The following is a 15,242-nucleotide window of genomic DNA, read 5'->3' as shown; positions in this document are numbered from 1 at the left end:
AGCATGCTGCCTGGATTAGAGATGATGTCTTATGAAGAAAGGTTGAGCTTTTTGTTTTGGAAGGAAGGTCGTGACTTGATAGCGGTGATAAGAGGCATAGATAAAGAGGACATCCAGTGCTTTTCCTCCAGGGTAGCAATGGCTAAATATAAGAGCACTAATTTTTACAATAATTGGAGGAAACTACAGAGGGATAGTCAGAGGTTGTTTTTTTGACCAGAGCATGGGGTGCCAGGACACTGTGTGAAAAATGCACTGCCAGGGTGGTGGGTAGAGGCAGATACATTAGGATCATTTAAGGGACACTTAGATAAGCGTGCAGATGAAAGAAGACGTGGGGTGGGGGGTGCTATGGTGGAGTGAATAGTTAGATTGATCTTGGAGCAGGTTAATTATCACGTGATGTGCTGTACGTTTCTACAATCTATGATCTAATGTTGCAGCTCTATAGGACCCTGGTCAGACCCCACTTGGACCCCACTGTGCTCATTTCTGGCCACCAAAACCACAGAAAGGGTGCAGAGGAGATTTACAAGGATGTTGCCTAGATTGGGGAGCATGCCTTATGAGAACAGGTTGAGTGAACTCGGCCTTTTCTCCTTGAAGCGACAGAGGGTGAGAGGTGACCTGATAGAGATGTATAAGATGATGAGAGGCATTGATCATGTGGATAGTCAGAGGTTTTTTCCCAGGGCTGAAATGGTTGCCCCAAGAGGACACAGGTTTCAGGTGCTGGGGAGTAGGTACAGAGGAGATGTCAGGGGTAAGTTTTTTATTCAGAGAGTGATGAGTGCATGGAATGGGCTGCCGGCAACGGCGGTGGAGGTGGATACGATAGGGTCTTTTATGAGACTCCTGGATAGATACCTGGAGCTTAGAAAAATAGAGGGCTATGGGTAACCCTTGCTAATTTCTAAGGTAGGGACATGTTCGGCACAGCTTTCTGGGCCGAGGGGCCTGTATTATGCTGTGGGTTTTCTATGTTCTATATTATATCTACAATCCATGATCTACGATCTATGATCTATGTTCTATGTATACTGAGATACTTTGCTATAAGAGAGCAGTATCTGAATGTGTTTGAGAGTTACAGCCAAATCTGGCAGCAAGAGACTAAAGCAGTTGTTCATGATATTTCATTATATTCTGTCTGTTGGACAGGCGAGTGAAAGTGTGGTCCACACCATGGGCAGACAGTTGTAGCTCCGTCGACCTAACTCCATTCCTGACCTGTGGATACTGTCCGTGTGGAGTTTGTATGTTCTCCCTGTGACCACATGGGTCGTCCCCTAGGTGCCCTGGTATGCTAATTGCTCCATATTGGTAAGTTACAAAAGAAAGAAAAGGGAGATGAGACGGAATGAGTCTTAGGGTAGCAGTAAATAAGAGAGAGGAAATGGGCCCAATGGCATTGCTCAGATGTTGGCACAATGGGCCAAATTGCCTTCTGGGTTTCATAGTAAGTTAGCAACCATGAGGGGAAAGGGTGGTGCTTTTGGAGACAGGAAATGCAAATTTTCATATCATCAACTTGATCTTGTGAGCAATGGCCAAGAAAGCACACCAATAGCTTTACTTCATCAGAAGGTATATTCCCAATGACCATCACTAACTTATACAGATGGACCATATAAAGCATCCTATCTGGATGCATGACAACTTAGTATGGCAACTGCACTGCAGAAGACAGTAAGAAATTGCAGAGTTGTGGACACAGTACAGTCCATTATGCAAACTACACTCCCCTCCATTATCCCTGTTCATGCTTCCATCATTTCCTACTGTTAGGGAAAGTAACCAGTATAATTGAGGACCCCTCCCACCCTAGTCATTCTCTCCTCTCCCCTCTGTCATTGGACGGAAGATACAAAAGCTTGAGAACACATAACACCAGTGTCAAGGACAGCTTCTATTCTGCTGTTATAGGACACCTGTACAACAAAAATGAGCTCTTGATCTCTCAAACACCTTGGTTGTCGCCCCCGCACTTCACTTTCTCTGTAATTGTAACTCTGTATTCTGCATTCTGTTGTAATAGCTCAATGGACATGCTTTTCACTGAATCTCAGTACACATGATAAAATAAACCAATTAGCCAATTCCCAACTACCAAAGAGCATTGTGATGAATCACCATTATTCATAATCCAACCTCTTGCACTTTACTCTGACTTTCAGGGAACTCTGCAACATCTGATTATTGTTCCCTTTCTGGTCTTTCTAACCAGGCACTGTGCAACATTGGGTACAGCCTTTACCACCCCAGCTCAGTTCAGGCCTCGAAAACTCAAAACTAGTCATAAATATTATATTATAATGCTGCTAATAATAAGTATTTTTTTATGAATTGCGCTCCCTGAAAAAAGAAGAAATAACTTGTCTGTGAGCTGGATGGTGGTGACCTAATCAGGGCTACAGATGATGCCATGAACTACAGGAATAAAGTGTGAACCACTAATAAATGTCTCATGAACTCCATTGTTATATTACAGTCCTTAGCTCACTCTCTGAGATTTCATATACTTTTTAAGCTTTTAGTTTTAAAAAGTTAAATGAAATTATTCTACCAGAGAATGTTTTTTGCCTTTTCTGTTGGTGGTATTTACTTCCCATAGACAATGGTGGATTATCCTCAAATAATTCATTAGATATCACAGAATCATAGAGTGTGAAAACAGGCCCTTCGGCCCATTGAGTCTGCTCCAACTATCAAGCACTCGTTCATCTTACGAAGTTCAAAGTTCCAAGTACATTTCTTATCAAAGTATGTATACATTATACAACCTTGAGATTTGTCTCCTTATAGGCAGCCACAAACTAAGAACCCCAAACGAACCTGATAAAAAAAAGACCAACAAACACCCAATGTGCAGAGAGAGAGAAAAAGAACAAATTGTGCAAATAATAAAAATAATCAAATAGCATTTACAACGAAAGTGAGTCCATAGGCACGAAACCCGGAGTAGCCGGTGCAGGCCCACAGACTCAGTGTCGGTGCATCACATCGCGGAGTGAGACATTGCGGAGTGACACATCGCGGAGTTAACACATCACAGAGTGACATATCGCGGAGTGACACATCGCGGAGTGACACATCTTGGAGTGACACATCGCAGAGTGACACATCTCGGAGTCTGCAGAGACGAAGCTCGGAGTAGCCCGTGCAGACCCACACCCGCAGTCTCAGTGCATCACATCGCAGAGTGACACATCGCGAAGTGACACATCGCGGAGTTGACACATCGCGGAGTGACACATCGCGGAGTTGACACATCGTGGAGTGACACATCGCGGAATCTGCAGAGACGAAGCCTGGAGTAGCCGGTGCAGCCCACAGACTCAGTCTCGGTGCATCACATCGCAGAGTGACACATCTCGGAGTGACACATCGGGGAATGACACATTCCGGAGTGACACATCACGGAGTGACACATTGCAGAGTGACACATTGCGGAGTGCACATCGCAGAGTGACACATCTCGGAGGGACACATCGCGGAGTGACACATCGCAGAGTGACACATCTCGGAGTGACACATCTCGGAGTTGACACATCACGGAGTGACACATCGCAGAGTGACACATCTTGGAGTGACACATCTCGGAGTGACATATCGCGGAGTGACACATCGCAGAGTGACACATCTCGGAGTGACACATCTCGGAGTTGACACATCGCAGAGTGACACATCGCGGAGTGACACATCGCGGAGTGACACATCTCGGAGTGACACATCGCAGAGTGACACATCGCAGAGTGACACATCATGGAGTGACACATCGCGGAATCTGCAGAGACGAAGCCTGGAGTAGCCGGTGCAGCCCACAGACTCAGTCTCGGTGCATGACATCGCAGAGTGACACATCTCGGAGTGACACATCGGAGAATGACACATTCTGGAGTGACACATCACGGAGTGACTCATCGCAGAGTGACACATCGCGGAGTGACACATCGCAGAGTGACACATCTCGGAGTGACACATCTCGGAGTTGACACATCGTGGAGTGACACATCGCAGAGTTACACATCTCGGAGTGACACATCTCGGAGTTGACACATCGCAGAGTGACACATCTCGGAGTGACACATCGCAGAGTGACACATCGCAGAGTGACACATCGTGGAGTGACACATCGCGGAATCTGCAGAGACGAAGCCTGGAGTAGCCGGTGCAGCCCACAGACTCAGTCTCGGTGCATCACATCGCAGAGTGACACATCTCGGAGTGACACATCGGGGAATGACACATTCCGGAGTGACACATCACGGAGTGACACATCTCGGAGTGACACATCTCGGAGTCTGCAGAGACGAAGCTCGGAGTAGCCGGTGCAGACCCACACCTGCAGTCTCAGTGCATCACATCACAGAGTGACACATCGCGGAGTGACACATCGTGGAGTTGACACATCGCGGAGTGAAACATCGCGGAGTCTGCAGAGACGAAGCCTGGAGTAGCCAGTGCAGCCCACAGACTCAGTCTCGGTGCATCACATCGCAGAGTGACACATCATGGAGTGACACATCACGGAGTGACACATCACGGAGTGACACATCGCGGAGTGACACATCGCAGAGTGACACATCTCGGAGTGACACATCTCGGAGTGACCATCGCGGAGTGACACATCGCAGAGTGACACATCGCGGAGTGACACATCTCGGAGTGACACATTGCGGAGTGACACATCGCAGAGTGACACATCGCGGAGTGACACATCTCGGAGTGACACATCGCGGAGTGACACATCGCGGAGTGACACATCGCAGAGTGACACATCTCGGAGTTGACACATCGTGGAGTGACACATCGCAGAGTGAAACATCTCGGAGTGACACACCTCGGAGTGACACATCCCGGAGTGACACATCGCAGAGTGACATATCTCGGAGTGACACACCTCGGAGTGACACATCGCAGAGTGACACATCGCGGAGTGACACATCGCGGAGTGACACTTCGCAGAGTGACACATCTCGGAGTTGACACATCGCGGAGTGACACATCGCGGAATGACACATCGCGGAGTGACACATCGCGGAGTGACACATCGCGGAGTGACACATCTCGGAGTGACAGATCGCGGAGTGACACATCGCAGAGTGACACATCTTGGAGTGACACATCGTGGAGTGACACATCTTGGAGTGACACATCGTGGAGTGACACATTGCGGAGTGACACATCGCAGAGTGACACATCTCGGAGTGACACATCGTGGAGTTGACACATCGCGGAGTGAAACATCGCGGAGTCTGCAGAGACGAAGCCTGGAGTAGCCAGTGCAGCCCACAGACTCAGTCTCGGTGCATCACATCGCAGAGTGACACATCATGGAGTGACACATCACGGAGTGACACATCACGGAGTGACACATCGCGGAGTGACACATCGCAGAGTGACACATCTCGGAGTGACACATCTCGGAGTGACCATCGCGGAGTGACACATCGCAGAGTGACACATCGCGGAGTGACACATCTCGGAGTGACACATTGCGGAGTGACACATCGCAGAGTGACACATCGCGGAGTGACACATCTCGGAGTGACACATCGCGGAGTGACACATCTCGGAGTCTGCAGAGACGAAGCTCGGAGTAGCCCGTGCAGACCCACACCCGCAGTCTCAGTGCATCACATCGCAGAGTGACACATCGCGAAGTGACACATCGCGGAGTTGACACATCGCGGAGTGACACATCGCGGAGTTGACACATCGTGGAGTGACACATCGCGGAATCTGCAGAGACGAAGCCTGGAGTAGCCGGTGCAGCCCACAGACTCAGTCTCGGTGCATCACATCGCAGAGTGACACATCTCGGAGTGACACATCGGGGAATGACACATTCCGGAGTGACACATCACGGAGTGACACATTGCAGAGTGACACATTGCGGAGTGCACATCGCAGAGTGACACATCTCGGAGGGACACATCGCGGAGTGACACATCGCAGAGTGACACATCTCGGAGTGACACATCTCGGAGTTGACACATCACGGAGTGACACATCGCAGAGTGACACATCTTGGAGTGACACATCTCGGAGTGACATATCGCGGAGTGACACATCGCAGAGTGACACATCTCGGAGTGACACATCTCGGAGTTGACACATCGCAGAGTGACACATCGCGGAGTGACACATCGCGGAGTGACACATCTCGGAGTGACACATCGCAGAGTGACACATCGCAGAGTGACACATCGTGGAGTGACACATCGCGGAATCTGCAGAGACGAAGCCTAGAGTAGCCGGTGCAGCCCACAGACTCAGTCTCGGTGCATGACATCGCAGAGTGACACATCTCGGAGTGACACATCGGAGAATGACACATTCTGGAGTGACACATCACGGAGTGACTCATCGCAGAGTGACACATCGCGGAGTGACACATCGCAGAGTGACACATCTCGGAGTGACACATCTCGGAGTTGACACATCGTGGAGTGACACATCGCAGAGTTACACATCTCGGAGTGACACATCTCGGAGTTGACACATCGCAGAGTGACACATCTCGGAGTGACACATCGCAGAGTGACACATCGCAGAGTGACACATCGTGGAGTGACACATCGCGGAATCTGCAGAGACGAAGCCTGGAGTAGCCGGTGCAGCCCACAGACTCAGTCTCGGTGCATCACATCGCAGAGTGACACATCTCGGAGTGACACATCGGGGAATGACACATTCCGGAGTGACACATCACGGAGTGACACATCTCGGAGTGACACATCTCGGAGTCTGCAGAGACGAAGCTCGGAGTAGCCGGTGCAGACCCACACCTGCAGTCTCAGTGCATCACATCACAGAGTGACACATCGCGGAGTGACACATCGTGGAGTTGACACATCGCGGAGTGAAACATCGCGGAGTCTGCAGAGACGAAGCCTGGAGTAGCCAGTGCAGCCCACAGACTCAGTCTCGGTGCATCACATCGCAGAGTGACACATCATGGAGTGACACATCACGGAGTGACACATCACGGAGTGACACATCGCGGAGTGACACATCGCAGAGTGACACATCTCGGAGTGACACATCTCGGAGTGACCATCGCGGAGTGACACATCGCAGAGTGACACATCGCGGAGTGACACATCTCGGAGTGACACATTGCGGAGTGACACATCGCAGAGTGACACATCGCGGAGTGACACATCTCGGAGTGACACATCGCGGAGTGACACATCGCGGAGTGACACATCGCAGAGTGACACATCTCGGAGTTGACACATCGTGGAGTGACACATCGCAGAGTGAAACATCTCGGAGTGACACACCTCGGAGTGACACATCCCGGAGTGACACATCGCAGAGTGACATATCTCGGAGTGACACACCTCGGAGTGACACATCGCAGAGTGACACATCGCGGAGTGACACATCGCGGAGTGACACTTCGCAGAGTGACACATCTCGGAGTTGACACATCGCGGAGTGACACATCGCGGAATGACACATCGCGGAGTGACACATCGCGGAGTGACACATCGCGGAGTGACACATCTCGGAGTGACAGATCGCGGAGTGACACATCGCAGAGTGACACATCTTGGAGTGACACATCGTGGAGTGACACATCTTGGAGTGACACATCGTGGAGTGACACATTGCGGAGTGACACATCGCAGAGTGACACATCTCGGAGTGACACATCTCGGAGTTGACACATCGCGGAGTGACATATCGCAGAGTGACACATCGCGGAGTGACACATCGCAGAGTGACACATTGCAGAGTGACACATCTCGGAGTCACACATCGCGGAGTGACACTTCGCAGAGTGACACATCTCGGAGTCTGCAGAGACGAAGTCCGGAGTAGCCGGTGCACTCCACAGTCTCAGTCTCGGTGCATCACATCGCAGAGTGACACATCGCAGAGTGACATATCTCAGAGTGACACATCTCGGAGTGACACATCGCGGAGTGACACATCGCAGAGTGACACATCTCGGAGTGACACATCTCGGAATGACACATCTCGGAGTTGACACATCGCAGAGTGACACATCGCAGAGTGACACATCTCGGAGTGACACATCGCGGAGTGACACATCGCAGAGTGACACATCTCGGAGTGACACATCTCGGAGTGACACATCGCGGAGTGACACATCGCAGAGTGACACATCGCGGAGGGACACATCTCGGAGTGACACATTGCGGATTGACACATCGCAGAGTGACACATCGCGGGGTGACACATCTCGGTGTGACACATCGCGGAGTGACACATCGCGGAGTGACACATCGCAGAGTGACACATCTCGGAGTTGACACATCGCGGAGTGACACATCGCAGAGTGAAACATCTCGGAGTGGCACAACTCGGAGTGACACATCCCGGAGTGACACATCGCAGAGTGACATATCTCGGAGTGACACACCTCGGAGTGACACATCGCAGAGTGACACATCGCGGAGTGACACATCGCGGAGTAACACTTCGCAGAGTGACACATCTCGGAGTTGACACATTGCGGAGTGACACATCGCGGAATGACACATCGCGGAGTGACACATCTCGGAGTGACACATCGCGGAGTGACACATCGCGGAGTGACACATCGCAGAGTGACACATCGCAGAGTGACACATCTCGGAGTGACACATCTCGGAGTTGACACATCGCGGAGTGACACATCGCAGAGTGACACATCGCGGAGTGACACATTGCAGAGTGACACATTGCAGAGTGACACATCTCGGAGTCACACATCGCGGAGTGACACTTCGCAGAGTGACACATCTCGGAGTCTGCAGAGACGAAGTCCGGAGTAGCCGGTGTACCCCACAGTCTCAGTCTCGGTGCATCACATCGCAGAGTGACACATCGCGGAGTGACACACCTCGGAGTGACACATCGCAGAGTGACACATCGCGGAGTGACACATCTCGGAGTGACACATTGCGGAGTGACACATCGCAGAGTGACACATCTCGGAGTTGACATATCGCGGAGTGACACATCGCAGAGTGAAACATCTCGGAGTGGCACAACTCGGAGTGACACATCCCGGAGTGACACATCGCAGAGTGACATATCTCGGAGTGACACACCTCGGAGTGACACATCGCAGAGTGACACATCGCGGAGTGACACATCGCGGAGTAACACTTCGTAGAGTGACACTTCTCGGAGTTGACACATCGCGGAGTGACACATCGCGGAATGACACATCGCGGAGTGACACATCTCGGAGTGACACATCGCGGAGTGACACATCGCGGAGTGACACATCGCAGAGTGACACATCTCGGAGTGACACATCGCGGAGTGACACATCGCAGAGTGACACATCGCAGAGTGACACATCGTGGAGTGACACATCGCGGAGTGACACATCGCAGAGTGACACACCTCGGAGTGACTCATCTCGGAGTTGACACATCGCGGAGTGACACATCGCAGAGTGACACATCGCGGAGTGACACATCGCAGAGTGACACATTGCAGAGTGACACATCTCGGAGTCACACATCGCGGAGTGACACTTCGCAGAGTGACACATCTCGGAGTCTGCAGAGACGAAGTCCGGAGTAGCCGGTGCACCCCACAGTCTCAGTCTCGGTGCATCACATCGCAGAGTGACACATCACGGAGTGACACATCTCGGAGTGACACATCGCGGAGTGACACATCGCAGAGTGACACATCGCGGAGTGACACATCGCGGAGTTGACACTTCTCAGAGTGACACATCTCGGAGTCTGCAGAGACGAAGTCCGGAGTAGCCGGTGCACCCCACAGTCTCAGTCTCGGTGCATCACATCGCAGAGTGACACATCGTGGAGTGACACATCGCAGAGTGGCACATCTCGGAGTGACACATCTCGGAGTGACCATCGCGGAGTGACACATCGCAGAGTGACACATCGCGGAGTGACACATCTCGGAGTGACACATTGCGGAGTGACACATCGCAGAGTGACACATCGCGGAGTGACACATCTCGGTGTGACACATCGCGGAGTGACACATCGCAGAGTGACATATCTTGGAGTGACACACCTCGGAGTGACACATCGCAGAGTGACACATTGCGGAGTGACACATCGCGGAGTAACACTTCGCAGAGTGACACATCTTGGAGTTGACACATCGCGGAGTGACACATCGCGGAATGACACATCGCGGAGTGACACATCGCAGAGTGACACATCTCGGAGTGACACATCGCGGAGTGACACATCGCGGAGTAACACTTCGCAGAGTGACACATCTCGGAGTTGACACATCGCGGAGTGACACATCGCGGAATGACACATCGCGGAGTGACACATCTCGGAGTGACACATCGCGGAGTGACACATCGCGGAGTGACACATCGCAGAGTGACACATCTCGGAGTGACACATCGCGGAGTGACACATCGCAGAGTGACACATCTTGGAGTGACACATCGTGGAGTGACACATCGCGGAGTGACACATCGCAGAGTGACACATCTCGGGTGACACATCTCGGAGTTGACACATCGCGGAGTGACACATCGCAGAGTGACACATCGCGGAGTGACACATCGCAGAGTGACACATTGCAGAGTGACACATCTCGGAGTCACACATCGCGGAGTGACACTTCGCAGAGTGACACATCTCGGAGTCTGCAGAGACGAAGTCCGGAGTAGCCGGTGCACCCCACAGTCTCAGTCTCGGTGCATCACATCGCAGAGTGACACATCGCGGAGTGACACACCTCGGAGTGACACATCGCAGAGTGACACATCTCGGAGTGACACATCGCAGAGTGACAAATCGCGTAGTGACACATCTCGGAGTGACACATCGCGGAGTGACACATCTCAGAGTGACACATCTCGGAGTGACACATAGCGGAGTGACACATCGCAGAGTTACATATCTCGGAGTGACACACCTCGAAGTGACACATCCTGGAGTGACACATCGCAGAGTGACACATCGCGGAGTGACACTTCGCTGATTGACACATCTCGGAGTTGACACATCGCGGAGTGACACATCGCAGAGTGACACATCTCGGAGTGACACACCTCGGAGTGACACATCGCGGAGTGACACATCTCGGAGTCTGCAGAGACGAAGCCCGGAGTAGCCGGTTCAGGCCCACAGACTCAGTCTCTCAGTGCAGCAAAGAGCAGAGTAAACGTCACGACTTTTCTCTGCCTTGCTCGCTCTGACTCTGACTCCATCTCGAACATGCCTCAACCTCACTCCTGCAGGCATGCTTCAACCTTCGACAGCCTCGTCCTCGATCGGCTTTTCATTGTTTGCAATAGTTGTTCGCCATATTTGTTTTATAAAGGAAGTGTCATTAATAAAGTATTTAGTTTTATTTCTAACCCTACTTTAATCTTCATACATTCCCATCTACTTTTGACCCAGATTTTACCCCTAACACACACTAGGGAAAGTTGATAGTGTCTTTTGAAAGTGTGAGGAAGGTGGAAGAGGTCTGCCACAGGGAGAATATGTAAACTCCTCCCAGACAACACCCTGAAATCAGGATCAAACCCCTGGTTTCAGGATTTGTTTCACCATCTATGCCATTGTTCTGCTCCAATCCAGAGATGACCACATGAAGCCCATACACGGGTCAATGATTTTCTGCTCTAACAATATCAAACCAAGATTTCGACTTAAAATAGAGACAATGTCAAGAGTGTTCCACGAATAAAAAGATGAAACCTTGAAGACTTGTTCTCCAATCTACCCCTCCATAGCCCTTGCTCTTCATTTGGCTACCTGCATACATTTTCTCTGGAACTGCAACCCAATATTCTGCATTCTGTTTTCCTTTAACTGCCTTGGCATGAAGTGTATGCCATGAGTTGTCTGGATGATATACAAAACAAAAGCTTTTTAGAAGCTGGAATATGGCTGGATAAGTAAAGGTAGGGTTTACTTCCAAATGGACAATGGTGCTCAGGTTGGGGTTTATAAGAGCTATTCAGTCCTTCATGTTTAATTCCACATTTAAGAAACCATATAAAAATACAAAACTTTAAGGTAAGATTTAAGTAGAGTTTGATCATTTTCCAGGCATTTGAATTACTGCTCTACACGTGGGAATTTTACTGGAAACTAACTTTTGAGATCAAGAGCAAGAGAATGCAATTTCAAACTAACAAATGCCAATTTAAAATCAATATTTCCCTTCAGTGAAGTGTGATGGATACATAGGATAGACTCCCAGGAAGATCTTTGGAAAAGAGTAAGAAGAGAGAGAAGGAGAAAACAAGGGGATAGGGGAGGGAAAGGAGAGAGAGATAGAGTGAGTGTGTATATGTGTGTGTGTGTGTGTGAGAGAGGGAAATAAAGAGGAAGAGGAGAGAGGTGAAAGGGAGAAAGGGAGGAGGGAGGAAGAGAACAGGAGGAGAGAGAGGAGAAAGGGAAGGAAGATTGTAAAGGAAAGGGAGAAGAGGGAGAAAGATGGGGAGGGAGGAGAGAGAGAGTAGGGGAGAGATGAAGGGAGAGAAAGCAAAAGAGAGAGAGGTATACATAGATAGATACTGGAAACAACAGGAATTCTGCAGATGCTGGAAATTCAAGCAACACACATCAAAGTTGCTGGTGAACGCAGCAGGCCAGGCAGCATCTCTAGGAAGAGGTGCAGTCGACGTTTCAGGCCGAGACCCTTCGTCAGGACTCACTGAAGGAAGAGTTAGTAAGAGATTTGAAAGTGGGACTACTGTAAAGATGAAGCCACACTCAGCTTGGAGGAACAACACCTTATATTCCGTCTGGGTAACCTACAACCTGATGGCATGAACATTGACTTCTCTAACTTCCGCTAATGCCCCACGTCCCCCTCGTACCCCATCCGTTATTTATTTATATACACACATTTTTTCTCTTTCTCTCCTTTTTCTCCCTCTGTCCCTCTGACTATACTCCTTGCCCATCCTCTGGGTTCCCCCCTCCCCTTGTCTTTCTCCCCGGACCTCCTGTCCCATGATCCTCTCATATCCCCTCTGCCAATCACCTGTCCAGCTCGTGGCTCCATCCCTCCCCCTCCTGTCTTCTCCTATCATTTTGGATCTCCCCCTCCCCCTCCCACTTTCGAATCTCTTACTAACTCTTCCTTCGGTTAGTTCTGATGAAGTGTCTCGGCCTGAAACGTCAACTGTACCTCTTCCTAGAGATGCTGCCTGGCCTGCTGCGTTCACCAGCAACTTTGATGTGTGTTGCTAGATAGATACTGGAATCATTTTAGAATTTACTACAAGTGGGATATACAAGGACCATTCTGGATACCTGTTGCCATATTTTTTTCTTTGCCCTGAATTAACTTTGTGTGTTTGTGCCTAATTAGAACTGCATAGTTCTTGTCTCTCACACCCTGTAATAAGTCATAGGCCTCCATATATACCAGCACCAGGGAATCTGTACACCAGTAAGTTACTGATAGCCACAAGAAGGGATAGTGGAAGAAAGTGTCTAGAGCTTTGGCTTCATGTATTTTTGTCAGAGTCCATTCAGCTCTTGAGTCTATGCTGGTTCTCAGACGAATTCCATTGTCTCACTTATTTCCCTGTAACCTTTTCCCTCCCATCAGCTCACCCCTCCAGCCTAATTCACCTGCCACTCACCCACACCAGCGGCAACCTTACACCCTACTGCTACGTCTTTGGGATTTGGGAGGACACTGGAACACTCGGGGGGGGGCGGGGGGGAAGCTTTGCGATCACGTACAAACTTCGCACAGTCAGGACTGGAGATCAGGATTGAACTGGGTTTACTGGAGCAGTGAGTCAGCAGCACTACCTGCTGTGCCTCCACCTCATTTATATCACGCATCTGAGTTTGGTGGTGAGGGGGGTTTTAGGACTAATGTGCTCACTGTAGTTTTGCTCATCAGACTGTGAAAGGAGGAAGAATTTTAATCAAGTGGGAAGGCTGCCACAGGCGATCACTTTACAGGTCTGTAAAGCTCCATCTTCTTTTTTTCAGTATTTATAACAGTTTGTAAATCTACCATAGATTTAGCACAGAGGAAAATGTGTTATACTGATTGACTAAAAGCAGCCGCTAATGTGCTAAGAAAGGAGAGGGTGCATGCAATAATCTGAGTTTATATTAGAAATCTACAGGGTGGTCTCTGCTGCAGTAACGATCTGCCTGCTTTGGCACCTGAGTAGATGTGCATTAGGAATAGAACCCACTGAAGATTAGCCAATTGCCTGCATGACCAGTTGTAAGAAAGGTGGATGAGCTTAGAGCATGGATTAATACCTGGAAGTATGATGTTGTAGCTATTAGTGAAACATGGTTGCAGGAGGGGTGCGACTGGCAACTAAATATTCCTGGATTTCATTGCTTCAGGTGTGATAGAATCGGAGGGGCAAGAGGGGGAGGTGTTGCATTGCTTGTCAGAGAAAATATTACAGCGGTGCTCTGGCAGGGTAGACTAGAGGGCTCTTCTAGGGTGGCTATTTGGGTGGAATTGAGGAATGGGAAAGGTGTAGTAACACTTATAGGGGTGTATTATAGAACACCAAATGGGGGGCAAGAATTGGAGGAGCAAATTTGTAAGGAGATAGCAGATATTTGTAGGAAGCACAAGGTTGTGATTGTGGGAGATTTTAATTTTCCACACATAGACTGGGAAGCCCATACTGTAAAAGGGCTGGATGGTTTGGAGTTTATAAAATGTGTGCAGGATAGTTTTTTGTAGCAATACATAGAGGTACCAACTAGAGAAGGGGCAGTGTTAGATCTCCTCTTAAGGAATGAGATGGGTCAGGTGACGGAGGTTTGTGTTGGAGAGCACTTTGGGTCCAGTGATCACAATGCCATCAGTTTCAATATAATTATGGAGAAGAATAGCTCTGGATCCAGGGTTGAGATTTTTGATTGGAGAAAGGCTAACCTTAAGGAGACGCGAAAGGATGTAGAAGGAGTGGATTGGGACAATTTGTTTTATGGGAAGGATGTAATAGAGAAATGGAGGACATTTAAAGGTGACATTTTGAGGGTACGGAATCTTTATGTTCCTGTTAGGTTGAAAGGAAAGTTTAAAAGCTTGAGAGAGCCATGGTTTTCAAGGGATATTGGAAACTTGGTTCGGAAAAAGAGAGATATCTACAATAAGTATAGGCAGCATGGAGTAGATAAGGTGCTCGAGGAATGTAAAGAATGTAAAAAGAATCTTAAGAAAGAAATTAGAAAAGCTAAAAGAAGATACGAGGTTGCTTTGGCAAGTAAGGTGAAAATAAATCCAAACGGTTTCTACAGTTATATTAA

The 15,242-nt window shown here is 49.5% G+C and overlaps 2 protein-coding genes and 2 pseudogenes across 2 annotated transcripts; 3 read left to right on the top strand and 1 right to left on the bottom strand.

Annotated features, from left to right (window-relative positions):
• Positions 1–3,338: 3,338 nt before the first annotated feature.
• Positions 3,339–3,779, bottom strand: LOC134349924 (keratin-associated protein 4-4). Its single transcript, XM_063054880.1, has one exon. It carries the CDS (start codon positions 3,777–3,779, stop codon positions 3,339–3,341), a length of 441 nt encoding a protein of 146 aa, XP_062910950.1.
• Positions 3,780–3,842: 63 nt separating this feature from the next.
• Positions 3,843–7,836, top strand: LOC134349923 (dentin sialophosphoprotein-like; annotated as a pseudogene).
• Positions 7,837–7,870: 34 nt separating this feature from the next.
• LOC134349922 (dentin sialophosphoprotein-like) lies at positions 7,871–8,795 on the top strand (annotated as a pseudogene).
• Positions 8,796–8,829: 34 nt separating this feature from the next.
• Positions 8,830–10,979, top strand: LOC134349921 (serine-rich adhesin for platelets-like; the record flags this gene model as incomplete). Its single annotated transcript, XM_063054879.1, is given in 10 exon segments — positions 8,830–8,961; positions 8,963–9,125; positions 9,157–9,366; positions 9,398–9,524; positions 9,595–9,684; positions 9,786–9,856; positions 9,859–10,077; positions 10,109–10,213; positions 10,245–10,611; positions 10,682–10,979. Coding segments are annotated over 10 exon segments (1,782 nt in total), but the record flags the coding sequence as incomplete, so codon positions are not given.
• Positions 10,980–15,242: the final 4,263 nt, after the last annotated feature.

This window comes from Mobula hypostoma, chromosome 7 (assembly GCF_963921235.1).
Source record: "Mobula hypostoma chromosome 7, sMobHyp1.1, whole genome shotgun sequence".
Classification (NCBI taxonomy): Eukaryota; Metazoa; Chordata; class Chondrichthyes; order Myliobatiformes; family Myliobatidae; genus Mobula; species Mobula hypostoma.
Note: the sequence above shows the minus strand (reverse complement) of the source record. Positions and strands in the feature narration are given on the sequence as shown.